General features: G+C 46.8%; 2 protein-coding genes across 7 annotated transcripts in view; one reads left to right on the top strand and one right to left on the bottom strand.

Annotated features, from left to right (window-relative positions):
- The first annotated feature begins 460 nt into the window (after nt 1–460).
- Nucleotides 461–17,981, top strand: STK38 (serine/threonine kinase 38). Its single transcript, XM_080632991.1, has 14 exons — nt 461–650; nt 2,269–2,401; nt 5,586–5,637; nt 5,775–5,897; nt 6,446–6,529; nt 7,495–7,618; nt 9,041–9,195; nt 10,916–11,018; nt 11,570–11,631; nt 12,571–12,688; nt 12,885–13,008; nt 13,738–13,833; nt 14,086–14,180; nt 14,774–17,981. The coding sequence occupies exons 2-14, from the start codon at nt 2,271–2,273 to the stop codon at nt 14,902–14,904; spliced, it is 1,398 nt and encodes a 465-aa protein (XP_080489117.1). The 5' UTR covers nt 461–650; nt 2,269–2,270; the 3' UTR covers nt 14,905–17,981.
- Nucleotides 17,982–19,255: 1,274 nt separating this feature from the next.
- Nucleotides 19,256–27,454, bottom strand: part of KCTD20 (potassium channel tetramerization domain containing 20) — a 30,822-nt gene continuing 22,623 nt past the window's right edge. For 4 of the 6 annotated variants that reach the window (XM_080632701.1, XM_080632700.1, XM_080632702.1 and 1 more), the window contains 6 exons: nt 26,995–27,274; nt 26,020–26,122; nt 25,453–25,573; nt 24,313–24,510; nt 23,406–23,516; nt 19,256–22,400 (listed from right to left, as the gene is read on the bottom strand). In XM_080632701.1, the coding sequence (XP_080488827.1) occupies nt 22,108–22,400; nt 23,406–23,516; nt 24,313–24,510; nt 25,453–25,573; nt 26,020–26,122; nt 26,995–27,274 (1,106 nt within the window). In that variant the 3' untranslated portion in view covers nt 19,256–22,107. Of the gene's footprint in view, nt 22,401–23,405; nt 23,517–24,312; nt 24,511–25,452; nt 25,574–26,019; nt 26,139–26,442; nt 26,581–26,994; nt 27,275–27,454 lie in introns of those variants that run through there. The other 2 variants (XM_080632705.1, XM_080632704.1) reach the window with 2 other exon arrangements.

Below are 27,454 nucleotides of genomic sequence, written 5' to 3'. Positions count from 1 at the left end.
TCATGCTTCTATGACCACTGGTGGTGTGGTAGCCTCTGTCCCTAGGGTCACTCCTGCAGACACCCCCTCACAGCGGGCTGGGCAGTGAGATGAAGCAGACATATGAACCTCGGTCACGGCGCCAATGTGGGCAGGCGGGATGGAAGCAGGACAGAGCTCCGGGGGCCTGTGGAGCACCGCAGGCAGGCAGCAGCCCGCGGCTCGAAGCGCAGGTACCTGCGGCGAGGCCCACGGTGCAGAAGCGGCTGCTTGGGCCCAACCTCAGAGCCGTCACCATCGCGCCCGGCAGGCCCCGCCCCGGGGGGCCCCGCGCATGCGCTCTGCTGCCCCCTGGAGTTCCCCTGAGCGCTCCCCTCAGGGTGGGCGCGAAGCAGCGCGCGAGGGCGGGGTGAAGTGGCCCCGCCTCGCTGGCAGAGGGCGTGGCCTTGGATGGCGGCGCATGCGCGCTGCCGCAGCGGTTCCCTCGGCGCTTGTCCCGTCCGGGTCGCCGTCGGCGCGAGGGGAGGTGGTGGCGGTGTGGGGGCTTCGGGAGCTCTGATCCCGTTTCTCCCCTTCACCCGTTGCCGCTGTCCCGGCTTCACCTCGCTTGGCAGCCCCGGGACCCCGCTGTCGCCTTCAGCTCCTCGCCGCCCCCCTCCTGGGGGGCTCCGGTAAGCGCTGCCGCGCCCCGTGCTCCGCGTCCCCTCCTCATCCTCTTCCTTCTCCCCAGGGCCCTTCACCGCTCCTGGGCTGGAGCAGGGGGCGGCTCTCCCCGAAGCCCCTCGGGTCCAGCGGGGCCTCCATGGGCGATGTCCCCTTCCGCGGGAGCGGCCCCGGGGGCCGCGAGACCCCCCCTCCCCCTCGGTGCGGGGCTTGGGGCCCTTTTGTCCGCTCCCGGTGATGCTGCCGGGGCCGGGCTCCCCGAAAGGCCGCGACCGGCGTTGGCGGAGCTCCGGAGCATCCTGCCCGCCACCGCCCCGTCGGTGTCGGTGCGCTCCGAGCGCCGGTGCCATGGGAAGGGGGAGCACCCGCCGGTGGTTTGGCTCCGCTGCTGCTGCTTTTCTTCCCCTTCCCCTTTCTTATGCGCCCCCCTTTGTAACCTGCTTGTGGCCGGTGGTTTGCACTGTTCTCTAGGAGGTGCAAACCAGGGGTAGGGCTTTAGCACCTACTTGCTGATAGCGCAGGGATGTGCCACCATCTCCTGCATGGAGACCTGCCACTTGTGTGGGGCCCTTCCGAGCGAATCCTCCACAAACACATAACTGCATCCCCAGACCATGTGGCTGGGGGTTATTACCGGCTCCCATGTTACCTCTAAACACGGCAAACAAAAGAGCTGGTGTCAGTTGAGGATGTGATTCCAAAGGCCAGCAATGATGAGGAGCTGCAAAAGAAATGAACAGGAAAGAATCAAATCCCAACATGGTGCCAGCACCCAACGTTGTCAAACTGGGAAGTGTGGTTGAGTCTGACCTGTGCTGGTCAGAGCAGCTTGTAGTGACTGTTGCAGAACTTGGTTACATGACCATGTGGTGGTGTGGCCAGAGCTGGACCAAGAGGTATTTTGACACTTGAAGTCTTTGTGTTTTAATGTGTTTTACAAAGCAGAGCAGGGTTGTCAAATATGCCCTGGAACGGTGCTACTGGTTTGAAGCTGCACAATATGGTACTTACGTGCTGGTTTCTCTTGAGAAATCATGTAAGATATTTACACTGGGTTGTTTTTTAACTACAGCTTGTTCAAAGCTGGAGTCCTCTGGATTTTGCCTTTATGAAAGCATCTGGTAAAGGTGAGAATGCTTAAAAGCAGCTGAATGCCTTTTTCTGTCCTTCCTCAGTTGCTGTTTCTGGGCTGCCTTTCAGGATTTGATAGATTTCCCAGCAGAAGGGGCAGCAGGGAACTGCTGGAGTTGTTTCTGCCGGAGTTCTAGAAGGAGAAACTTCTGGATGAGATGCTTCAGAGTGATATTTCTGGATTTTAAACCTTTTTTAAAGATAGAATGTATTGGGAGAAACAAACCCTTGCAGGACTGCCTGAAACTGCGGTTTTTTGGGGCATCGTGTTTCTTAAGTTTCCTTCCCTCTTATTTTCAGATCAAAAATGTTCAAAACAGGAAGTTTGGCTTGTATTTTGTAAGCCCTTTCTGTGCTTAGTCGTAGCTTAGACAGCTCTTGGCACTGGTAAAACCTGAGCTCTGTGATTCAGCATCACTTCATCGATTGCAGCTCTTGGAAGGTTATTTGTTATTTCTAACATTAAATGTTTCCTCCCTTTTCCTTTCGTAACAGCCATGGCAATGACGGGCCCCACACCGTGCTCCTCCATGAGTAACCACACCAAGGAGCGAGTTACAATGACAAAGGTGACGTTGGAAAACTTCTACAGCAACCTCATTGCGCAGCATGAAGAACGAGAGATGAGGTAAAAATCTTCCTTTCCAAACTGGTTCAGAGCCAACCAGCCACATAACCTGCATTTAGATTTCTGGAGTCAAAGCAAAACTAGGGTGTTTTTGCTGATTGTGTGCCTAGGCATGTGGATGGGGCTTGGTGTGATTATCCAGGGCTGCTGGGTCTCTGCATCCCATGGGAGTTTGGGCTGGAGCTGTTTGAATTTCTCCTGAAACACGCATGTGCAAAAGTGATGTGACAGTTACCAGTTTAAGAACCCCATGTATTGGATGACGTGACTAAGGAGAAACTAACTTCAGGATGTGCTTGGGATCTTTAAAGTACAACTCTGAAGTAAAGCCAGTGTTTACAAGTGTTTATCTTGCCCCTGTTCTGCTGCCTTTTCCCATTTTATGTCCCTAGTTGTAGTATTTAAAGCTGAATCTAGAGTATCACCTTCAGTCTGGATTATAATGTACCATCAAGTTGACTGATAAAGGAAGATAATCATTCTAGAGACAATGAGGGATTGCTGTAAGTACCAAATGCTGGTGTCTCTGTGAGTTGACTGAATTCATGGCCCCAGAGTGAGCAGGTTGAGAGAGGGGATTCTCCCCCTCTGCTGCGCTCTGGGGAGACCCCCCCTGCAGTTCTGATCCAGCTCTGGGGCAGCAGCACAAGAGGGACGTGGAGCTGTTGGAGCGAGGCCAGAGGAGGCCATGGAGATGCTGCGAGGGCTGGAGCAGCTCTGCTCTGGAGCCAGGCTGAGAGAGCTGGGCTGGGTCAGCCTGGAGAAGAGAAGGCTCCTGAAGGGGAGACCTGAGAGCAGCTCCAGTGCCTAAAGGGGCTGCAGGAAACCTGGAGAGGGGCTTGGGACAAGGGCCTGTAGGGACAGGCCAAGGGCAATGGCTTGAACCTGCCAGAGGGGAGACTGAGATGAGCTCTTAGGCAGAAGCTCTTCCCTGTGAGGGTGCTGAGGCGCTGGCCCAGGGTGCCCAGAGAAGCTGTGGCTGCCCCATCCCTGGCAGTGTTCAAGGCCAGGTTGGACACAGGGGCTTGGAGCAAGCTGCTCCAGTGGAAGGGGTCCCTGCCCGTGGCAGGGGTTGGAGCTGGAGGAGCTTTAAGGTTCCTTCCAGCCCAAACCAGTCAGTGATGCCTTTAAATATATTGGTCAAATATAGCACATGATTTAACTGAGAAGTGTTACTTCTACTTTCCTTTGGCTGGAGCCCTCTTAATTTGCTGAATACCCTCCAGTTGTAGCACTAGGACTTCTGAGGTTCTCCTGTTTGCTGTGTGGTCTGTAATCAGAATTTTGAAGAAGGTTCAGTGTTCACTCACTTGCTGACTTGCTGCCAAAGGCCTCGCTAGATGCAAGAGGAATGCCTGCAAACTCCAGTATTGGCAGAAAGGAGGAAGCAATTTAGCAATAAATGCTAACTTGCATAGACACTTTCTTCAGAGTTTCAAATTAGTAAGGAGAGATTGAGGTCTGATCCAGACAGCAAATATCACTGACTTAATACCTTGCTTTCTTCTTGCAAGGCTCTTTCCTGCTTTTTATTATGAGCTCTATTGTCATAATAGAGCTCATAATGTCATAGATGTCAGCTCCCAAAACCTCACCGTCAGGGTATTTTCTGTTTGGGATCAAGACTTTGTCTGAACCAACATACTGGGATTGGCTGAGAGCATTGGGGCTGTTCATCCTGGAGAAGAGAAGCTGCACAGAGACCTCAGAGCAGCTTCCAGTGTCTGAAGAGGGCTACAAGGATGATGGAAAGGGACTCTTCATCAGGGACTGTAGTGACAGGACAAGGGGTGATGGGTTCAAACTGAAACAGGGCAAGTTCAGGTTGGAGATAAGGAAGAAGTTCTTCGCTGTGAGGGTGCTGAGGCGCTGGCCCAGGGTGCCCAGAGAAGCTGTGGCTGCCCCATCCCTGGCAGTGTTCAAGGCCAGGTTGGATGGGAGCTTGCGTGACATCGTCTGGTGTGAGGTGTCCCTGCCTATAGCAAGGGGCTTGTAACTGGATGATTTTAAAGTCCTTTCCAACCCTAACTGTTCTATGATTCTATTACTTTAAGTTACATGGGGGTTTTTAGCAATAGTTGTGTCTGTGGATGTTTAGTTTGGAGTTTGAAGTGGTGCTGACAAAATCCATGCTGACGTGCAGACAGGACCTTTTAAGGATATTTGGGGGCATTTCAGCATCACTCAGTTACGCTGAGCTATTTAATTTTGCTTCAGTTCAGTTATTTGCTTCTGGAGTTGCTGTTGAGTGTGAAATGACAGAGCTCACTGGGTGCTTAAAGAAGAGCAAAGCCATTTAAATGGGCCTGATTGTGAATGTGATAACCCCAAATATTATCGCGTCACAGCAGCTGCTTGGTGGCACAGGAGACAGGAAGAGGATCTTGCAAAGAATGACTTGCATAAAGAGAAGGACTTTTTGAGTACGTTTCTAATGTTCTACCAATAAAACACACATGGAGAGGGAAAACAAACCAAATGGCAATCCCAGTTCAGCCAGTTATTAATATGATTGCTGTTGGGAAGAAGTTCCCAGAGGATGATGGTTACAAATGTCCCCTGAAGCCATTCGTCTCACTGAAGTCTTGCTTCCTTTTCTTCTTTTCTCCCGAATAATCTTTTTGTATTAAGGCTTTAAGGCTTTAAATATTCCTGATTCTTTAAGGGCACAGTGTGGACAGATGTGTTCTCGCTTCCCAAAGCTTTTGTTTTTCTCTTAGGAAATACCAAGTAACTTCTCATTTTGCATCTGATGAGTTTGAAATGCAGAGAAGTTGCAGACCCACGGATGTGTTGAAATAGCCAATTCACCCTGCAATAAGTGAGACTTTTTGGTGCTTAAAGATTTATTACACCTCTGGCCTTAAGTGACTTACCCAGCTGTCAAAGAGAGATGGGAATTGAACCCAGATCTTGATGTACATTCATATACAATGAAAATATACACTTGAGTGAGCTGTGAAACTTGAGGTGGTCTTAGATTGTCAAAATTAGAGAGGACAAGGCTCGAATGGTAAAGATTCTTCAAGATTAATCTCATGTCCAAGTCTCCCTTATGTATCATTTACACTTGGTACTTGCTGGCATTTGCTTTCCAGCAAGCCTAGACCAGAATTGTTGCATATGTGCATGGGATACAAGAAACAACATTAATGCTTCAACCTTTATCTTGTCTCTGCTGTAGACAAAAGAAGCTAGAACAAATGATGGAAGAAGAAGGCTTAAAAGATGAAGAGGTAATGAATATGGGAAAAATAGTGCTTAAATACAAGTGATTTTCTTTCATAACTGGAGGGATCTTGGATTCTCTGTCACCTCCGTGGAGCCCACTTGCAGAGGTCTCACTGCAGTTTGTTCCTTTCCTAAACTCTAGAAAAGAATCAGGAGATCAGCACATGCACAAAAGGAAACAGAGTTTCTTCGCTTAAAGAGAACAAGGCTTGGCTTGGAAGACTTTGAGTCTTTGAAAGTCATAGGCAGAGGAGCATTTGGAGAGGTAAGTCCAGAAAAGATGATGAACCTTGGTTTTGAACGACACTGGTGTTTGTTAAGGACTTGCATAGTTTATACAAATGGAAGATAAATGTAACAACCACAGATTGATTTTTAGCTTAACAGTCATGTCTATCTGTCTTTATGCCTAATAACTGCTGTTTTAAAACCAGTGTGTACTTTAAAGGAACATGAATGCTGTTGAGAAGGACTTCATACGTAACCTCAATACAGGCTTGGCAATGTGCCTTCATTGTGGCCTCCTGGGCTGGCCTTGGAGATGGGGAGGGCTGGAGAGCCACCTGCAGTAGCATCTTCTGGTGGCCTTCTTCAGTGAAAGAGGCTTTGCACCATCTGCTGTAGGTGTCCAAGTGCTCAATGTGTTGTCTCTGGTAAAGAGATTCCATCTCTTACACCTGTTTGCCATTACTGTGCCTGTGTTAATGGATTTTGGCTGTTACCATCTGATATGATTTCATTAAATGAAAGCCAAATGTGTCCAGAGCTCTGGTGACAATGCTGTACCTTATTCAGTCTCTTGCATGTTTCCAGGTACGACTTGTCCAGAAGAAGGACACGGGGCATGTTTATGCAATGAAAATACTACGAAAAGCTGATATGCTTGAGAAGGAGCAGGTGAGTGGCGACCTTGAGCAGCAGCACTGCCATTGTGTTTCATATGACTCTGGGAGGTTGTTGTGATGTGTGGAGAGGGGTAACAGGAAACTGTGGTTTAGGTTTATTAGCCACAAGATTGTGTTGTAGGATTTTTCCCCCCTTTCTTATAGAGGAATGACCTCTAATGCCTTGCTTAGTCGTACTGGAAATTGCAGTTGTGACCTCTTTATAAGAGGTTCTTCAGTCTGAAGCAAAGTAGGACTGAGCACGTTTTCTGCTTGAAAACCAAAGGAAGACAAGTGTTTTTTAAAGGACTAGGTTTGTCTTTCTTCAGCAAAAGAAAGGGGCAGTTCTATGTGTCTGATACATGTTCCTCCTCTTCATTTCATGACAATGTGTTGCACATACACATGTGCAAATGATTCAGCACAGACTTCAAGATGGGTGTGTTACTGCATTCCTGATTTATGGAATTGGATATAAACATCAAAGTGATATGACTGCTGGAATTCTGACTCGGAGAGACATAAAGTAGCAGTGTTTAATGTTTTTAAGGCTTTCCTCTGCTAGTACTTCTGAGAAGAGAAGGCTCCTGAAGGGGAGACCTTAGAGCAGCTCCAGTGCCTAAAGGGGGCTGCAGGAAACCTGGAGAGGGGCTTTGGACAAGGGCCTGTAGGGACAGGCCAAGGGGAATGGCTTTAACCTGCCCGAGGGGAGACTGAGATGAGCTCTTAGGCAGAAGCTCTTCCCTGTGAGGGTGCTGAGGCGCTGGCCCAGGGTGCCCAGAGAAGCTGTGGCTGCCCCATCGCTGGCAGTGTTCAAGGCCAGGTTGGACACAGGGGCTTGGAGCAAGCTGCTCCAGTGGAAGGGGTCCCTGGCCACTGGATGAGCTTTAAGGTCCCTTCCAAACTATTGTATGATTTATTTCATAGTGCATCTGATAATAGATTTGTAATTAATCAAATCCATATATGTATCTCCAGGTTGGCCATATTCGTGCGGAGCGGGACATTCTGGTGGAGGCCGACAGTCTGTGGGTTGTGAAGATGTTCTATAGTTTCCAGGACAAGTTAAACCTTTACCTTATCATGGAGTTCCTGCCTGGAGGTAACTGCCTGGCATCAACAGACTGCTTTCCTTTCATTTCCTTTCCTTTTGTTTGTGGATTTCTTAATAACAAATGTTATTAAGGATGGATTTCTTAATAACAAATAATTTCTTAATAACAAATGTAGCCTGGGACTAGTGCATATGTGGTTACTGTGCAGGGGTGTTACTTTGTGAGGAAAGAAGTCATTGTAAAGCTTTCTGCTTTTAGGAGTTGGGGGCCTGAAGTCTCTGGGTCAGGCTCAAGGTTATCTGCTCTCTTCTAGCTGCAGATCATTGAAATTGGCCTTAATAGTATGTGAGTTCTTAACCCTCCTGCACCCTGCCTATGGGTAGAACCATGACATAACCAGGTTTTGATTTTCCAACCTTTTGCTTTTAGCTGCATTGCAGCAGAAATAGCTTTTCAGGTCCTTTTTAATTCCAGAGGATGGTGACGTTTGTCCTTCAGTGTTAATGCTACTGTAACTCAAGAAATTAGTTATACTGAAAGCCTCTAATATCTGGGACTAATGAAAGCACAGGGAATGCTTTCTGAGATGCACAGATGCAATCTGTTTTCTGTAACAGCTCTGTAGCTGAAAGCATCTGTTTTAGTCTGTGATTCAGGTGTGTAATGAGGAGAGCAGCCCAAAGCTGACTCCTGTTTCAGGGATGCTTCTGTACTGCTATTTTATACTATTTTATCTTTATGCTATTTGGCTGTGTTGATAAGCTTTAGGCTGCTACAATAGAAGCCTTTCCACATATAGCTCTACCAGGGCTCCTCACTACAGGAGAGACATTGAGGGGCTGGAGCGGGGCCAGAGAAGGGCACTGGAGCTGGTGCAGGGCCTGGAGCACAGTGTGATGGGGAAGGGCTGAGGGACCTGGGGGGTTCAGTGTGGAGAAGAGAAGGCTCAGGGGGGACCTGATGGCTGCCTACAAGTGCCTGAGAGGAGGATGGAGCCAGGAGGGGCTGGGCTCTGCTCCCAAGGAACAAGGGATGGGACAAGAGGAACCGGCCTCAAGCTGCACCAGGGCAGGTTTAGATGGAGCTGAGGAACAATTCCTGCCCCAGAGGGTGCTCAGGCATTGGAACAGGCTGCCCAGGGCAGGGCTGCAGTCACCATCCCTGCAAGTGTTCACAGCCCGTGGAGACGAGGCCTCAGTGCCATGGGTTAGGGGTGGCCTTGGCAGTGCTGGGCAATGGTTGGACTGGATGAGCTGAAAGGGCTTTCCCAGCCTGGTTCATTCCATGATTCTAAGGGAAAACACCAAAGTTTGTCCCAGAGGTGCTGGGGAACTCTCTTATTTTGTATGAAATGAGGTTGGATTTTCTGAGGTTTTAAAAAGCTTGGTTCTGTTCTCTGTAGATGTCTTCAAAATTACTAAAAGTGGAGTTTCTGTGTTCACTTCTGCTATTTGTGGGGTGGTTTCTAGGTGACATGATGACATTATTGATGAAAAAAGACACTCTAACAGAAGAAGAGACCCAGTTCTATATAGCTGAGACCGTGCTGGCCATTGATTCTATTCATCAGCTGGGTTTTATCCATCGGGACATAAAACCAGACAACCTTCTTCTGGATAGCAAGGTATGTACTAACCACGCGCTGGGTGGTAGTGAATAGGTCCTGTCATTTTGAATATTGACCTGAACTGGTGTTAACAGTTGTGAAAGGAGATGATGCTTCTTTCTTAGCCCTGTTCCTTCCAGCTTTTGAGGGCATATCGACTGGGGGGAAAAAGACAAAGCAAAGCCAAGGCAGACCTGTCCTTCATCTCTAGCTGCATTCACACCTCACTTAGGAGCTCTCTTCTGGCAGTTGTTGGAGCTATTTTTGGTGATTTCAGGTGCAGTATAAAGCTCAGTTTCAGTTCTCCCCTTTTAGTCAAAGATGTTTCCTTTCGGTTTCACATCTGTTATGCTCACACTTGCCAGCTCTTGGGTGGATGATCATATCCAGTGTGAAGGACGTAGCTGTTCCATCAGCGAGGCTGAGAACAGAGATACTGTCTCCCTCAGATCCAGGTGTATTTCTGAGGCTGGCCATGTTACCTGAGTGCCTCCAGAAGGTGTTTGCAGGCAGTTTGCGGAAAGCTTGGTCACTTCAGTATCCTCCTCTTGCTCACTACAAGTTTGCTTTACATTTAGCTTGCTTGGTAAAAGGTTGCCAACAGTAAATACTTTACCACTAGCCAGGTAATGCACTATTGGAATTAGTGAGGTAATTCCATATGTCTACATCTAGACGTAGGTAAATGAAGGGTTTTGAAAAGGATCTGTGTTTCAGATACACATCGAAAAATTGCACCTCTGGTGTGGTTGTTAAGACAGATCCAATCACTGAGTTTAAGGTTTCAATCTGTTGAGGTCAATGCAGAACCCAGGGACTTGGCTGCCTCTGCAGGTATTTGCTGTCACTCTGAAGGGGTCAGAAGCTTGCAGGAGCAAAGGTTTCTTGAAGTAAATAGCTACTGGGCTTTCTCTGTGTAGTAGTGATCATAGAATCATAGAATAGTTAGGGTTGGAAAGGACCTTAAGATCATCCAGTTCCAACCCCCCTGCCATGGGTAGGGACACCCCACACTAAACCATGGCACCCAAGGCTCTGTCCAGCCTGGCCTTGAACACTGCCAAGGATGGAGCATTCACAGCCTCCCTGGGCAACCCCTTCCAGTGCCTCACCACCCTCTCAGTAAAGATAAGAGCATTGATAGTTTTATTCATAGGATCAGAGAATCAACCAGGCTGGGGAAGCCCTCTAAGCTCACCCAGTCCAACCGCTCCCCAGCACTGCCAAGGCCACCCCAACCCATGGCACTGAGGCCTCGTCTCCACGGGCTGTGAACCCTTGCAGGGACGGTGACTGCAGCCCTGCCCTGGGCAGCCTGTGCCAATGCCTGAGCACCCTCTGGGGCAGGAATTGTTCCTCAGCTCCATCTAAACCTGCCCTGGTGCAGCTTGAGGCCGGTTCCTCTTGTCCCATCCCTTGTTCCTTGGGAGCAGAGCCCAGCCCCTCCTGGCTCCATCCTCCTCTCAGGCACTTGTAGGGAGCCATCAGGTCCCCCCTGAGCCTTCTCTTCTCCAGACTGAACCCCCCAGGTCCCTCAGCCGTTCCTCACAGGATGTGTGCTCTATGTACACATCCAGCCTTAGGCTAAAACTAGCAATGCAAAAGAGCGCATCTGTTTATTATACAAAATAAATGGAGGGGAAGAAATAGAAAAGTTTATTGCTATATATCTATATGGTGTGATCATGTCTCATTTTGGTTTTGTGTTGTCTTGTCTTGGTGTGTTTTTTGTTTCTAGGGCCATGTGAAGCTCTCAGATTTTGGTCTATGTACCGGCCTAAAGAAAGCCCACAGAACAGAGTTCTACAGGAACTTGAACCACAGTCTTCCCAGTGACTTCAGTGAGTGCTTTGGCTACAGAAGGCATTCTGTGTACTGACAGCCCCTCTCGGTGTGAGGCTCTAAGGCTGAAGTGAGGGGTCTCGTGACCAGTATTGCATCTTGAGGTGTAGTTTTCATTTTCTGGTAGCAATTCCAGTTCCTTTGACACAAACCCATCTTCCTGCCCAGAAGGTTGTCTTTGAAGTAGACTCTGCTGTAGCCCTTCTTCATATGTGTAATAAGCCTCTAATGAAAACTCTGTGTGACTTGGCAGATGGCGGCTGTATCTCGGGTGATACTTAAATCAGTAAGTGAGCAGGAAGTCTCTTTGAAGAGTCAGTCGTTTTCTGCAGGGGGAATAACTTTGATCATGGCCTCTTAATGAAAAGCTTGATAAAATTTTATTGCTACTACATAGGTTTGGAACTTGCTGGTGGGTTGAGGGTATTGACCTGGGTAAGGCCCTGGCTGCCTTTTTTATTGTAAAGGTCTTTAGTGTAATGGTTTGGTGGTAAAAGTGTATATTGGGGGAGCAGTGGGATTCAGTCACATATAGCCTGATCTCTTTTAGCTTTCCAGAACATGAATTCCAAAAGGAAAGCAGAGACTTGGAAGAGAAATAGACGGCAGTTGGTAAGTACTTTTCACCTGCTTGGAAGTGTTCTCTGCTGAGCTGTTGCATTCAAATAGCATGTATTTAAATGACAGCTCTTAATCCAGAGTTCTGAACAATGCTGCAATAATAATTCAGAAAGAAATAATACTTTCTCTTTTAAAAAGAGGAATGACTCTCGTTTGTCCTTCATCCATCTGCTGAACAGCTGGTGACACATGTGCCTGAGATAGCACTGTCATCATTATTTACATTGATAGCTGATGCCTCCCAGCTAAACCAGTTGTTAGAATCATAGAGTCAACACTGGTTTGTGGTGGAAGGGACCTTAAAGCTCCTCCAGCTCCAACCCCTGCCACGGGCAGGGATACCTTCCACTGGAGCAGCTTGCTCCAAGCCCCTGTGTCCAACCTGGCCTTGAACACTGCCAGGGATGGGGCAGCCACAGCTTCTCTGGGCACCCTGGGCCAGCGCCTCAGCACCCTCACAGGGAAGAGCTTCTGCCTAAGAGCTCATCTCAGTCTCCCCTCGGGCAGGTTAAAGCCATTCCCCTTGGCCTGTCCCTACAGGCCCTTGTCCCAAGCCCCTCTCCAGGTTTCCTGCAGCCCCTTCAGGCACTGGAGCTGCTCTCAGGTCTCCCCTTCAGGAGCCTTCTCTTCTCCAGGCTGAACAAGCCCAGCTCTTTCAGCCTATTTCCAAAGCAGAGGTGCTGCAGTGATGATGCTTTCAAGATGTATATTAACAGTGGTACCATTCCCCCGGTGGTATTTTAAGACTCCTTCACATGAACATGTTGCTTTTTGTCTTTCCATATCTTGAAAAAATGCTTTAAATGACTTTGCTATAGAATTTCGGAAACAACCTGGTGTCTTCCTCAGAATAGGCTCTGTTGCACAGGTTCTCACATCCATGTGAGGCAGCTTTCTCTAATGATGCCTGACTGATGGTGTTTGTTCCAGGCTTTCTCTACTGTGGGAACTCCAGATTACATTGCTCCTGAGGTTTTCATGCAGACTGGCTACAACAAGCTTTGTGACTGGTGGTCGCTTGGGGTCATCATGTATGAGATGCTCATTGGTAAGAGAGGCAGTGCACAGGTTTGATGCAGGACTTGTGTAGAGTATCGGCTGTATCTGTGTGCTTCGGCTCAGGTGCTCAAAGCATCCACTCTTAGGTGGTTTGTGAGGTGTGTTCTGGCTGCTGCATCATAGGCTTCAGTAACAACGGGAGCTGGTTCTGCTTTGGACAAGGTTGGATTTCTCTTTCTTTTCAGGTTATCCACCATTCTGCTCTGAGACTCCTCAAGAAACGTACAAGAAAGTCATGAATTGGAAAGAGACTCTGACATTTCCTCCAGAAGTTCCAATATCTGATAAAGCCAAGGATCTTATTTTAAGGTGCCAGGTGTATGGTTTGTCAGTTCATGGAGTACTTTCTTGTCTTGTCAGCTGTATTATATGCCTCTCATAGCTTGCTTCACATGAAAACCCCCTGATGCTACATACTGTTACACACATGCATCAAATGCTGAACTCCCTCGTCAAATACATTTGTCTCTCAGAGGTCATTTAGTGGTTCCCTGACTAAACCGTGCTGAAAAGCAGCTCCCATGTAAGTGCTGCTATTCTGGCACAATACAAATGTTTCTGCTCTTTATTTTGTCTATGAGCTTCTTATGGAAGCAACTTAAATCTGTCTGATCGTGTAAGCAGAGCTTGCTGCTTACACTAGCAATGGTTTTGCCATTGTAAGCACTGGAGCATACAAATGTATCCCAGTGCATGCTGACTGCTGCTTTTCCATTTATATTTTCAATCACTTCTCTATTTTCAGGACAGAAATATAAATGTCTAGCTCTTTAGGCTTTATATTGTTCTCCTGTTCTACACTGGTCCTGAAATAGAAAGGGCACATTATCCTCTTGGGAAAGAATACCACATCTTAATTGTAGCATTTGACACAACATTTCTAAATGTAACTTTGTGTGTTGGTTTTGCTGTGGGAGTTCTTCTCCATTTTATACGTTAAGAAACCATAGTAATACCAGTTCGGAAAGCTGTTCCATTGTGGGATGGAATGCTTTCGTTTTCATTCTTCCTTCATTGTCATTCTTCCTTCCGTCCCAGATTTTGCTGTGAATGGGAGCACAGAATTGGTGCATCTGGTGTGGAGGAAATAAAGAGTAACCCATTCTTTGAAGGGGTTGATTGGGAGCATATCAGGTAAGATGCTTTGCAGCAAAGCAAGCTGCTCTGCTCTATGGGCTGCTTAAAGCCAGTCCCCTTCAACAGAAGGGAGCAGCTTGGTTGGCATTTATCATATCCAGGTGTGGGTGACAGTATTTTGGTCCCTGTCTGAAGCTTGCCAAGGTTTAGGTACCTTCAATCTTTGATTCTGTTAAGAAATGGGAAGTGGCTGAATCCTGCTTTCTGCTGCCTTTGAAATCTCATTGCTGAATCTGCTCTTCTTGGCAGAGAGAGACCTGCTGTGATTTCCATAGAAATTAAAAGCATTGATGATACCTCAAACTTTGATGAATTTCCAGAATCTGATATCCTTAAACCAACAGGTAAATGCTTTGATTCTGCATGTAAAGAATCCTTTTTCTCCAACAGAATAACATAAATTTCCTGTTAATCAGAGAAAGAATCTTACTAGATGCTGGCTTCTTTTATCATGATCACACTGTTCGCTTGGTAGCCTTGTGTACAGGGGTGTGCAAGCTGTAATATGGGTTTTTGGGAGATGGGATGCAGACTTGTAAATGATGCAGGAGCATCTGAGGGCACCTCTAAGAGGCAGCAGAGCTCAAGTCTCAGCAGGTCCATGAGCCCAACCCTACGGTGTCCTTTGGGACTGCCTAATTCCTGCTAGTCTGTCTAATGCTTAGTGTAGGGGGTAGGGGTATGGTGGGACAGGAGGTGAGAGGCTTTGGTGTAAATCTCTAAAGGATCAAAGCATCGTCCCACATTCGCTCCATATGGTTAAAGAACATGTTACAGTGGTTTCTGAGTGGGGTTGAGGAATGGCACGCTGAATGCCCAGACTTACGGTTATTTCTTCATTTAGAAGCACTGTGCCCTACTCACCATCCAGTGTTCTGTAGGAAACTAAACTCTGCAGTCTTCAAAGGGTAACTTGGGTTTTCCTGTGTCTTACCAGTGGCCACCAGCAACCACCCAGAGACTGACTACAAGAACAAGGACTGGGTTTTTATCAACTACACCTACAAGCGATTTGAAGGTCTGACGGCCCGAGGAGTGATCCCATCCTACATGAAAGCAGGAAAGTAATAAATCATTACCTGGGACAACTTCTGAGCCATGGAATCTGCTCCCGTACTTTGGGTTTAGACCCCCACAAGAGCTACTTCCTTTTTTTAATGACAACTTGAGGGCTATTAACTCTCGGAGAAGACTTCAGGACCCTGTTTTGTTACACACCCTGGTTGTTACTAAGGATTTTTTCTACGTCATTGAATGTTTGTGTCATCTCTGCTACAAGCACGTTTTGCTGCTTCAGGAGCAAGAGTTTGTTGTCTTTTTGAACTCCTTGCCAGCTGTACAGTCTGTTGGGAGAGCATCCCTTCCCTTGGACATGCAAAGCTCTTCATGGGGACTGCTTTGCCAGTCCTGCATGAAGTGACAAACTCAACCTGCCAATTCTGCCAGTGCTGTCTTCCCTAGCGGCAAAGGACTTCAGTACAGAGGAAACAAAGCAATAATGAAAGCCTGAGACAGAAAACTCTCCAGTAAACTATCTATCTAGTAGGACACAACTTGGATTGCCTTAACCTTAGTTTGTAGTGCTGGTTTTTACTTGGAAGCCTCTCTAATGGCATTTCTCAGCTCTGGCGCAGCAGCCTCCAGGTGCAGTGCACTTTACTTTTTGGTACTAAGACAGGATTTGACCCTCAAGCCATTTAATGTTTTTGTTCTAAATTAATAATTCTGCAACACTTTTGCTTTCCTAGAGTCTTAGGAGAAACGGGCCAGTTCCTCAGCAAGCACCAACAGTTTTCACTTACTGTATGCAAGGATGGATCTGTGAAGGCTGCAGATAGTGCAAACTATAGCTGGTAACCCAAGTGGATGTGGAATTAGAGCAGAGAGGAAAGGAAATGCATTTTAACCTGAGCCTTGGTGGGGATCTTGTGCACAGCCTGATCAGCCAGGAGGCTTCCCGGTTCTGCTGCTGCCATCTTTTGGCCACTTCTAAGATCTGCTGCATCTTCACTGGGTTAAGGACAAACCCATCTTTCTGTGGCCTTTCTGCTCTTGGTTTTGAGCAAACAGCATCAGTTTGTCCAATGAGTCTTGCTGGTAGAGGCTTCCCCGGCTTTTCCTTAAGGAGCTCCTCTTGTTGTGTGGCCGAACCATCAGTCCCTGTAGTCTTCCAAAGAGACAGTGATCATAGGCTCAGTGTTGGGGCAGTGGAACCCACTTTTCCTCTCTTTTCCTCTCTTTATCTTATTGCCTGGTGTCATTTCTACAAGTACATTCAGTTACGGTCAGGTTGCTCTCCAGGAGAGCTGGAAAGTGCCTTTCCTTGCCTGGGCATCCCAGAACATGCCTGCAGTTTGGGAGGGAAGATTCTGCCTCAGCTGAGCTTTTGCTAATCCCTTTTTGCTCCACTTTGCACCTATTTTGTAGTTAACTCTGCAAAATGCCTCTGGTTTATGGGTCCAGGGGCAGGAGGCATTAACCTTTGGGCCTGCCTGGTTCCAGTCTTTAACTCTCAATTAGGTCTAAAAATACGTGTGTAAAGGTAATGAGGTTTCTAAAAGCTTGTATCAGTTTGAATTGTCTTGGATTCTTGCAAACTTCCTGGTGCTGAACACTAACTGCATAGCACAGATAGACAAAGCTGTTTAGAAACAAAGCCAGAGCAGTGTTTCAAAGTCAAAGGAAGCTCTCAGTTATATTTAATCCTAATATTCTAGATTGGGAGATGAAAGAAAATTGAGTTTGTTGTGAAACTTGTTTTAATAGGTGCTTTTTAGGGAATTTTTACCTAGATGTCTTTTGAATTGAGTGCCATTGTGAAGGACTGATTGGGGGATTGGAGTGCTGTATATAGCTATCAGTGGGTGCTGACTGCTTAGCATCCTTCCCCTGACCACTCCTTGTGCTTTTTGTATGTGTCCTAGGAGTTGCCATAAGCAGTGTAGATACCACTTGGATCCTACAAAGCTGAAATGCAAACATAGCCTTAATCAGAAGTCCCAGGATCACTGCAGTGAGCAGGGCTTACTCCAATGAATAAGGGCTAACTGAAGCTATGATTTACAGGGCCAGGATTTTCATCGGCTAGTCAGTAATAGCATCTTCTGCTCCCTTTTCCCTTTTTATGGAGGACTGATTCCAACTTCTCAGATTGCTCCATCTCCTTATCCTGCAGTGTTTTTCCAGCCGTGTGAAAATGTTGCCTTACAAACCACTGGAAAACTATGAGGTGTTAATATCAAAAACTTCCTAACAGCTTAGTTACTGCCTTAAAATAACAATAATTAAAAACTCCAAGTCCTTTCAAGCTGCTGTGGCTTAGGAATAAATGATTTTTGGGATAGTAGCTGCATTATTAGCCCTTTACTAAAAGGGACTGGCATTTTTATTTCTAAATACCAAAGATGAAGTGAAACAACTCAAACTTGTGATAATTTGCTGTAAAACCAACCCTTTATGGTAACATGGACTGTGCATTTTTAGTGCATGTGTGTTCGGAATCCTCTGGTTGTTCCTTTTTGAGCTCAAGGTCAAGTTTTCCAAAGGCACAAGGAGCAGTTGTCAGCCTCACTCCTGTTGTATTATGGTTGTGTTGTGAGCCTGCTTCCTGCTACTGCTGAGACAAAAAGTAGAGCATCTTCCCTCCAGGATCCTGCTTTCAATTCATTTTCAGATGAACGTTTTACTGTGCCTGTTCCATGTTAGCCAAACATTCTCCTTAGCTCCTGGCTCATGTATTGAGGTATATGTATATATATATATATATATGTATCTCCTAGCTCTGGTTTTTAGTTAAGCTGCAAGCAGTTGCTGGACTTGTAGGAGTAATTCCAGTCTGGATTTCCAGTGGATCTGAACATGAGTGATGCTGCCTTCTTCTCCGTATCATGCCTAGCACAAAACTGCACCAAGTGTTTCTTACCACTGTGCACTGACTCTGCCTTAACCTGTAAGTCGAAACAAGCATCTGTAAATACTTCAAAGCTGTTACAAAACTGCACTGTACAATGGGGCAGGGGGAGTGGGGGTTGCTTTTTATGGGATGATCTTTGCATTGTGTTGTGTAAATAAAATCCTCTTAGGAAAGGAATCTCTCAGGTTCTTGTTTCAGACTTGAAACTCATTTTAGAGTCAAGTGCTCGGGTGGGAATGCAGTGGCAACCCATGGGCGAAGGACAGGCTGAGAAGATTGGGGCTGTTCAGCCTGGAGAAGAGAAGCTGCACGGAGACCTCAGAGCAGCTTCCAGTGTCTGAAGGGGGCTCCAAGGATGCTGGAGAGGGACTCTTCATCAGGGACTGTAGTGACAGGACAAGGGGTGATGGGTTCACACTGAAACAGGGGGAGTTCAGGTTGGATCTAAGGCAGAAGCTCTTCCCTGTGAGGGTGCTGAGGCGCTGGCCCAGGGTGCCCAGAGAAGCTGTGGCTGCCCCATCCCTGGCAGTGTTCAAGGCCAGGTTGGACACAGGGGCTTGGAGCAAGCTGCTCTAGTAGAAGGGGTCCCTGCCCGTGGCAAGGGAGTGGAAATGGATGAGCTTTAAGGTCCCTTCAACCCAAACCAGTCTGGGATTTTATGACTGTATTTCCTACAGATGTACAGCAGCAATGAGCACCCTGTTAAAGTGCTATGTCCAGAAGAATTAAACCTTTCTGGCAGAGTGCAACTGGCGTTCAGGCAAGGGTGAACAATCCTGGCCTTACTTGTGCCTGCGTGGCTGCAGTGTATAAATGTAACTTCACTTTACCAGCTTCAGGACAAGTTGGTTTTCATCTTTTCCTCTTTGTTTTTAAAAAGGACAATAAGCAGTGAGCACATGGCACTGGAAGTAAAGCTCTGACCCTTCATTATTTTCCTACCAGTCTGTAACATGCCAAAATCCATTGTGGTTCTTAGTTCATTGCTTCACCCTTGTGACAGCTCCACTTGTGAGTACAAGTTTGTCATCATTTTAGTAACTCCCCTAAATTAAGTCTCTTGGTGCCCTTGTCAAGAAAACCCTTGAAGTACATCCACCACTGAAGATGGGAATAAAAGCCAGACCTGCTCCAAAGCTGTTTTCTCCTGCAGCTGGAGGAGGCAGAAGTGGAGAGCATCTTTCACATCAAAAGCAGCACTCTGGCCTGGTGTAGATGCTGCACAGTTGTTGGGTTCAGTAGCGTTGTGTCATACCTGCACTATGTGCTGCTTTTAGAACATCACTGCAACGAGCTGGTAAACTCCACGTACTAGCGCTTGTGTGTGGGTGCTGCACAAGGTCCTGCTCCATCAGCCAGGCTCTGCTTGGTGCAAAACCATTTCTATGTCTTCAGGGTCCCAAGCCACACTTATTTATGAAGGAAGAAACAAAACCTTCAAGTAACTGATCCCCTGCCCATTCTTCTACTCCCCATTTAAAATGAATTTTAGAAGAGCCAAACAAACCAGGTATAATTTATACTTTAATACAGAAAAGAAACCATACAGCTGTAGTTCACACACACCACAGGTAACACTGCAGCAGATCTAGAGGAAGACAAAACTTGATGTACCTGAAGTAGGTGACCATGAGAGGAGAAGGAAAAGCAAATCCCTGTTTTTCAGTTTTAGTGTTCCAATAGAATTCACTCTACTAAAAAAAATAAAGCTCACCTTAAATTCCTTGGGAAAGCCAATAAACTGCAGTGGGCTTTTGGAGGGGTAAAACCGGTGTGGAAATGATGGGTGCTGGATACCTCTATCCCATGCTGAAGGTCCAACTGATTACCCAGAGTACCAACAAGCTTCGACAAGGCACTGCCAGTCTCCAACTCTCAGGCAATGGCCTATTGCAGTTAAGTCTCTGTGATCACTGTCCTACTAAACTGGCCAAATCCTTCCAGAGGTTTGCTGATGCTGGGCTCAGGGATGGACACTGAAGGGATTTGTTTTGGTACCTGGCTGTCAGGTCCCATCGAAGTCAGATGCCTTGACACAATCCTGTAGCTCACCAACACACACATTTCAGGTCCGTAGAACAGAATCGTGTAATCTCCAGTTGCAAGCCAGCTGGTCAACACCAACAGGCATTTACTTCAAACTTACACAGCTGGAAAAATAAATACACACAGTAAAAAGAGAATCCACAGGTCCTGGGGCCAAACTCCATCACTGCTGGGCAGAGCCTCACCAGCACCTTCAGCCTGTGGAAATGGCAGGTAATGGGCTTGGTCTGGCCCCTAGCTGGCGGGCTGATGGTCCATGTGTCTTCCTTTCTCTACTACAAAAATAGAAATTCATCTAGAGCAAGAATGGGATGTGATTGCCACCACCTCTGTGCTGATCCTGAAGGACACTTCCCTATCCTGATCCACTGACACACAGGGAGGATTTTGCAGAAGTCATCAGGTGGACCTGGGCATCTGAACCACTGGGACCCCCAGGAGGTCCTGAAGTACTTCTGGAAACCTTCCCATAGGCACTTAGAAAAAGAAGAAATCGATTTGCTGCACTTGGGAAAGAAGCTAAGAACAGAAACACTGCAAAGAATAGAACTGTATCCATACAAATGGGAGCTAAATATATCAGCAAGTTGATGCCTTGGCAGAGATTTTGTTACTTGCAACTAAAACAACTCATAAACCTTCCGGAAAATCTGTGCTTGAGACTGTCATGGTACTTCCACTGAAAACCCAAACATCCTTAGCAGCAAACAGTAACTTCAGTGCTGTGTCTACCACACACTTTGCAGACAGACGGAGAATACTACAAGACTTGCTTTATGATACAACCCTGGCAACAAAGGATTAAACCTTCCAGGGCAGAGTACCTACCTCTCTTTTGCCAACCATGACCAGGTAACTGGATGTGTAAGTGGTACAGGATTCAACAGCAGCCAACTGCAAGAGCAGAACTGACCTGAACTTAACAACCTTGCAAGGGAGCTCTCTCCCTCCCTTTCCCTGGGTTTCAGCTTTTCTTTGCACCATGTTTAATGCTGCTTTGGGTACATAAAACCTCTACATAATCATCAGGAACAACCAGAGGCCCGTTATGTTTGATGTGCTGCTTGGTTGTGGTGGTTCTGAACTCACTGTGTGTTACTTGGGGTTAATGAAGCCTACAGGTACCTCCACACTGAAGGAACAGGATCATTTGGCTAAACCAGCCTGGAGTGTGTCTCTACTTGCAGTCACAACTCTGTTGTCTCTGAATCCAAAATGAACAGTGCCTTAACCACAGACTAGGGTACTATAATCAGAGCAGCAAAGAAGTGTTGCTCCCAGGTATGTGTATTTTTCTCTCTGAAGGCTGGTTTGTTACCTGCCTGACAGCAAAATGGTGCAGTCACTTCCAAACTGGGAAGACAGTAGCTGGCCTTTTAAAGCTGCAACAGTAGAGTGCTCCTGGGAGAGTCTACAGAAATACTGACTAAGGCGGATGGGACCAAGGAATTTACTTAGGGAGTAAACTGTCTGTACCGGGAGCTCCTCCACTTCTGTCTTAGCAGGGTGATGGAGAAGACAACTGATAGTCTTTAGCATGCAGTCACTTCTAGAAAGCTTTTTACATCTATTAGGCTACTAAACAGATTTACTTCATTGGTAAAATATCAACTACAGTCTCTTCTTTTTTTGCTTTTTCCTTCAATACGACCTACTCATTTTGCTGAACTTAACAGACAACATCCCTAAAAACGATTCCATCCTATGGAGAAGTACATATGGGCAATTCCTGTCAACAGGCATATACTTCCTATTGAGCATCCTTGCCCAGAACAGCAGTACAACACTGGATGCAGAGCCAGGTGGCAGTGTAAACACATTCCTCCACACTCAGGATTTTGCTGTCCCAACTGTGCTACATTTCTGCTGGTTGATGAAAGAGCATCATCTGTCCTGCTTTGATGTTGGGTCCTTTGTAACTGATATATCACAAAAGCAAAGCTAAGTGCCTAATGATAAAGGAAAGCTTTGTCTTGACAGGCCCAGAGTTTCCTCTCTCGTGTCAAACAAGATGTTTCAAAATGCTTCTAATCTTCTTTTAGAAGTTCAGGTAAAATATTCAGCACCCACCAATCTGGAAGCCTTTGAAGTAGAAACAAACAGCATCATTTCTTCTTGTTTGAGGAGATGTTGCTTTTGATTGCACAATTAGACCATAGAGTGTGGCTCTTTATTAACATGCTTGAAGTATGACAACGTAGTAAGAGCAGGAACGAGGATAAAGCACCCTGCAAGAGTCTGTGTTCCATCACCAGGGATGGAACTATGCTGAGATGCTCCCACAACAGCGGGACCATGACCCTGAGCCACCACTAATCTGGTAGATCATTCACAGCCATTTGGGAGAATGGTGCATTCAGCCTGTCCAGTTCATCTACCTGTGGGGGGTGATGCATTATAACCTCCTGGTCCTCTGAAACATCATCACCCACAGTGACAAGGTTTGTGAGGGATTTGCTCCGAACACACTGGAAATCAACGTGACGGCTTTTGCCCTCTTCCTTCTCCCAGGACATCTGGATGAAGGGCCGTTGAACGTAGTTGTAGATAACTTCTGAGCGGCCACCAGGCCTCCTCTTCACCTTCTCTTTGCAGGTGGGATACCCTGAAAACACAGCCAGTCAGTCATGTTACACACCTCGGATATGCACCAAGGGACAAGAGGATCCCAGAACAGCCAGGTAGGAACGACTTTGGGGTCAGGGGGAATCAGGAGATGAACACCCACATTTCACATTTACCATTATTGGTTTGCAAAACTGTTCTTTTTTTCCCTGCAAAGGAGTCCAGGAGGACTGGACACTCCAGCCTGAGGGACCTGGGGGGTTCAGTCTGGAGAAGAGAAGGCTCAGGGGGGACCTGATGGCTCCCTACAAGTGCCTGAGAGGAGGATGGAGCCAGGAGGGGCTGGGCTCTGCTCTCAAGGAACAAGGGATGGGACAAGAGGAACCGGCCTCAAGCGGCACCAGGGCAGGTTTAGATGGAGCTGAGGAACAATTCCTGCCCCAGAGGGTGCTCAGGCATTGGAACAGGCTGCCCAGGGCAGGGCTGCAGTCACCATCCCTGGAGGGATTGAGCGTATGTGCAGATATGGCACTTTGTGACATAATTTAGTGGCTGCTTTGGCAGTGATGGGGAACAGCTGGATTCAATGATCTTAAAGGTCTTTTCCAACGTAAATGGTTCTACGAGTCTCTAAAAAGGGTGCAGCTCTGTGTGTAGCTGTATGATCAATGGCTGTGCAATGTCGGCCAGTTTGTGAGCAGACACATATTTAAAAATAAGGCAGTGTCCCAGGACAAAGCACAATGTTCTCTAAGCTCACTAAGGGAATGCCTGGATCAGCAGGCTGAAGTTTTGGGACTCCTGTTTCCTGTCTACTCGCTCCTAAAGAGAACAGTCTTACAGCTCCATGCTACATACCTTTTACTTTTCTCTAACATTTAAGCCTCCTGACCAATTTCAGTGTAACATGATAAAGGCGAAGGAACATGCCCAGCTTGAACTAATTCCATTAAAATAAACAGTAAAACACAGAGCAAAGCAGGAAATGCCTTGAGCCCAGAGGAAACCAGGCTTTAGTATGGAGTTACCTGAAGGAACACTTTACCTTCAATGCCAATGCGAATGTTCTTCAGGCCCCGCTCCTTCAAGACAGCTTTTGCCACATCGCGGTTCTCGATGTACTTGAAGAATCTGTACAGCTTGGAGCTGTAAAGGACTGGAGGGATAAAAAGGGGGATTAGAATCTACAAGGAGGGACTTTCTCCCTGGTTTTGACATACTACAATGTGGAGGCTCCTAAATGGGGACTACAGGAAACCTGGAGAGGGAATTTGGACAAGGGCCTGTAGGGACAGGCCATGGGGAATGGCTTTAACCTGCCCGAGGGGAGACTGAGATGAGCTCTTAGGCAGAAGCTCTTCCCTGTGAGGGTGCTGAGGCGCTGGCCCAGGGTGCCCAGAGAAGCTGTGGCTGCCCCATCCCTGGCAGTGTTCAAGGCCAGGTTGGACACAGGGGCTTGGAGCAAGCTGCTCCAGTGGAAGGGGTCCCTGCCCGTGGCAGGGGTTGGAGCTGGAGGAGCTTTAAGGTCCCTTCCAACCCAAATCAGTCTGGGATTCTGTGAGGTGTTGAAAACCAGGTCTGGTTTCCAAGAACTACTCCAGGTGTCTGTTCTCATCACTGGGATTAGCTGCACTTCCTTGGTGGGAGGGCAGCGATGCACATTGCAGGCTGGATTGAATGGGTGGTAGAGGGTGTGTAAAGCAGAGTGTTCACTCACTAAGAAGTCAGGAAAAAGCTGAGGGGGAAGCAGCAAACGAAAGGAAGATGCAGTGAGTGGTGTCATTACCAATACAGATGGTCAGACCAAAGCTCTGAGCAGGCTTTAGCAGCAGTCAGTTCAGAAGGAACATACAAAACAATGCCTCTTCCTGGAGGAAGACTGCTGTTTGGACAACATGCCCTATGCTTACAGCCAGACGTCTGAGTCAGGAGCACCAGTGCCGAGCCCTTACTTTGTGAATACTCCTCGCCCATTGGAGGTGGATGATCTTCATCCCAGTCCACGGTGTCTTCATCTGTCAGCACCACAATGTGGCATTCACGTTCCCCTTTCCTTGCACTATCCACCATTATAGGCAGAATGAGCTCCTCTAGGTAGCTGTCAAACTGCTTGTGAGCACCATCATTGGAGAGCTCGTGTAACAGAGCACCTAATGAGACAGACATCATATGATGAACTGGTTTACACAGCAAGAAAGTATGCCCCAACTCTACACTTTCCACATACATTCAAGAGCACAGCCTGCATTCTTCTTCAGACAAACTGCTTAACACATGTTCAGATGCATCAACAGTCTCCACAGTTGCAGAACTGGCAAAATCACATGCATGAGACCGTGTTTCCAATGGGATACAGATTACTCTGTCAAACCATTACACTACCATTAAAAGAACACCAAGGTCCAATCAATACAGTGGAACAGCAATAGAATGAATTATTAATTCATTACTATACTTAACCTGAATTTCCAGCACCAAACTCAGTCCTTGAAAGCACATTTTCTGCCTTCTCTGTGATCAGATGACCAGGTAGGAGATCCCTCACACAGCCTGTGCTATGATGCCATGTACACCATCCCTGTACAGTCCCGTTCACAGCTTATGTTAAAAGTACTTTTTTTGCCAGCATTCCCACCAAAAAGCTGCTCCAAGTCAGATCCCTTCATGACTAGGAACTCTCCACTGCTTTCCAGCTGTGGTGCCCTTGCTTCCTGCTCTGCACATCACCCTTTAGCTTAAATGATTCATGACTCGCTGGTACATCTTAGACAGGAGCTACAGCCCTGCTTTTAGCCTTCATTTTGTTTGGCTGTAGCAGAAGGTCTTCTCAGCCTCTGTTACAAGAACAGACTATGATTTTTACAAGTTCAATTTGCTTTTTTTGAGCGAGGTGTCTGTGATTCGATCACTTCCCTTTGGATTGATGCAGCACAAAAAGGAAGCTGTTTAAATGCAATGCATAGATGAGTCTTAGTGAGTCCACACCTCCATGCTAAACTAAAGCCCACAGTAAAGAATTGTGCTGAATCAGGATCAGAGTGCTCAAACCCATGCAGATGAGCTCCTAAGAGCTAGTTTCTTTCCATACTTACTTAAATCTTGACATTTGATTGTGTTGAAATCAAAGTTTATGCAGAGGTAATCACATGTGTCTCGAAGGTCTGGGATGGAAATCCCATCAGGGCAGTTAATGATCCCGGTTTTGTAATAATCCTGCAAATAAAAGGACAACTCTGGGAATGAAAAATTACCAATATCTTGGACCCTGATAACTTTTCATTACCTCTTTGTTTTGTTAACCAACATTTGAGCATTACAGAGGCTATTTATAGCTCTGTGAACAGTAAAACCACCCTCCTTGTCCGAGAATTTACACCTCTCTGTCTCTTTGCAGATCCCCTTGGGTCTGATCAACAGTGAGCTCCAGCTAAAACCTTTCCCATGGCAGTGAGTTTCATAACAGCTCATAGGCTACAACAGTGTGACAAGAAAGGTAAAAGGCAACATCTGAAATGTTGACTCATACCAAAGAGTTTTAACACAATCACAATGCAGAACAGGAATAACAGAACATGTTCCAGGCAGCTGCATCCCCCTCGGGACATGGCTCAGTTTGGCACAAACAGATTGTTTTCTTCCATCTGCAAACATGTCCTTACCAGCACAGTTCGGAACACAGCTGAGCTGATTCCTTCTGCGATTTCATATTCCCCCTTTTCATTTGGCCGCGTGAAATTGTATTCTCTTCCTGGTCCAAACATTCTGAACAGATAAAAATCTATGTAAGGGCATTAAGTATATTGAAATGCATTCATTCTAGAGATCAATAGGTGCATTGAGGTTAAACAAATGCAGCAGTGACACATACACACAGTAACAAACCCTACCCTTAAATCTCTTACGTGGTAAATAAGCACAAGAGCTGTCTCAGCTCAGTCATCCTGTAACTGGACACTTGTTACACCTACTGGATTGTATGGAACAAGCCACAGCTCCAAGGGACAGCTCATTCAACCCTGGATCAGAAAATTCCCCAGCAATAAAGCCCTTTCACTGATACTACATGAGATTGAGATACCCACCACACGCTTTTTGATCCCTTGTTTTACACAACAGCCTCCACAAGGGTCAGTAGCCCATCTCCTTGGTCAGAGATGGGTGAAAGCACTGGCAATACAGAAAATGAGTGCTTCCTATTGTGTCAAAAGGCTCCAACCTTTATGCCCTGCTACAGGGAGCTGAGTAAATTCTCTCTGGGGAGAGTATCAAAAGATAACAGCAGAAGGGGGATGGAACATTATCATTTTCTCCATTCTGGAAGAGAGGTTATCAGCTGGGAACAGATGCACTGCTTACAAACAAGGCAAACACTTAAACAGAGGCAAAAGGAGACCAGGTCTAGCTAAAAGCACTCATTGTTTGAAGGAAGGGGACAGAAAGGAGAATGTTACCCAGAGAACTACCAACTCCTTCCACGTCTGGGCATGTCTTCAAGCCCTCACAGCCAAGTTCTGAATGAGGTCAACCTTGCCTCGCTTGTGTGTACAGACAACAAACAGACTTTTGGAGTTTGTTCCACTGTAGCAAACATTTGACCCCCTTGAGGTATCTTGAAAACAGTGGAAATGACCCACCTTCCCAGCATGGTGTCAGGGTGAGCAGTGAAAATCTGTGGATTCACTGCAAAGCGAGTGCCATCTACCACGAGTGTCACCTTCTCTGGACCCACTGGCTGTGAACTGCTGCTTGAGGACAAGGTGCAGCACCCATGGCGTTCCTGGGCGTTAAAATATTCCGACTGTCTCTTATTTCCATCTTGGAAATGGCAGTTGTGAGTGTCTTCAGGAGCAGACAACATGCTACTGAGCTGGGGACTTACTGGACAAGGAGTGTGTCGGCATTCAGGATCTAAACCTGAGAGAAACAAATGAATATTGCAAGAGTAAGATATTGAGGATGCTGAAAAACATCATTTCACTGTAACACTGTGGTAAGAAAACTGAGTCATACAGGGTTGTCCATATATGTAGTGTTATACGTCATGAACTGAGTCATACAGGGATGTCAGTGTAATGTTACATGACACAAAACCAC

The sequence above is a fragment of the Psittacula echo genome (genome assembly GCF_963264785.1).
Source record: "Psittacula echo genome assembly, chromosome: 22".
In the NCBI taxonomy this organism is placed as follows: Eukaryota; Metazoa; Chordata; class Aves; order Psittaciformes; family Psittacidae; genus Psittacula; species Psittacula echo.
This window is presented reverse-complemented; position numbering and strand designations above follow the sequence as displayed.

Coding starts and splice junctions, on each gene's coding strand:
- STK38 (XM_080632991.1), top strand. CDS start 2,271: ATGGCAATGACGGGCCCCACACCGTGCTCCTCCATGAGTAACCACACC. Junction 12,689..12,884: donor CATGTATGAGATGCTCATTG/GTAAGAGAGGCA, acceptor CTTTCTTTTCAG/GTTATCCACCATTCTGCTCT. Junction 13,009..13,737: donor GCCAAGGATCTTATTTTAAG/GTGCCAGGTGTA, acceptor CTTCCGTCCCAG/ATTTTGCTGTGAATGGGAGC.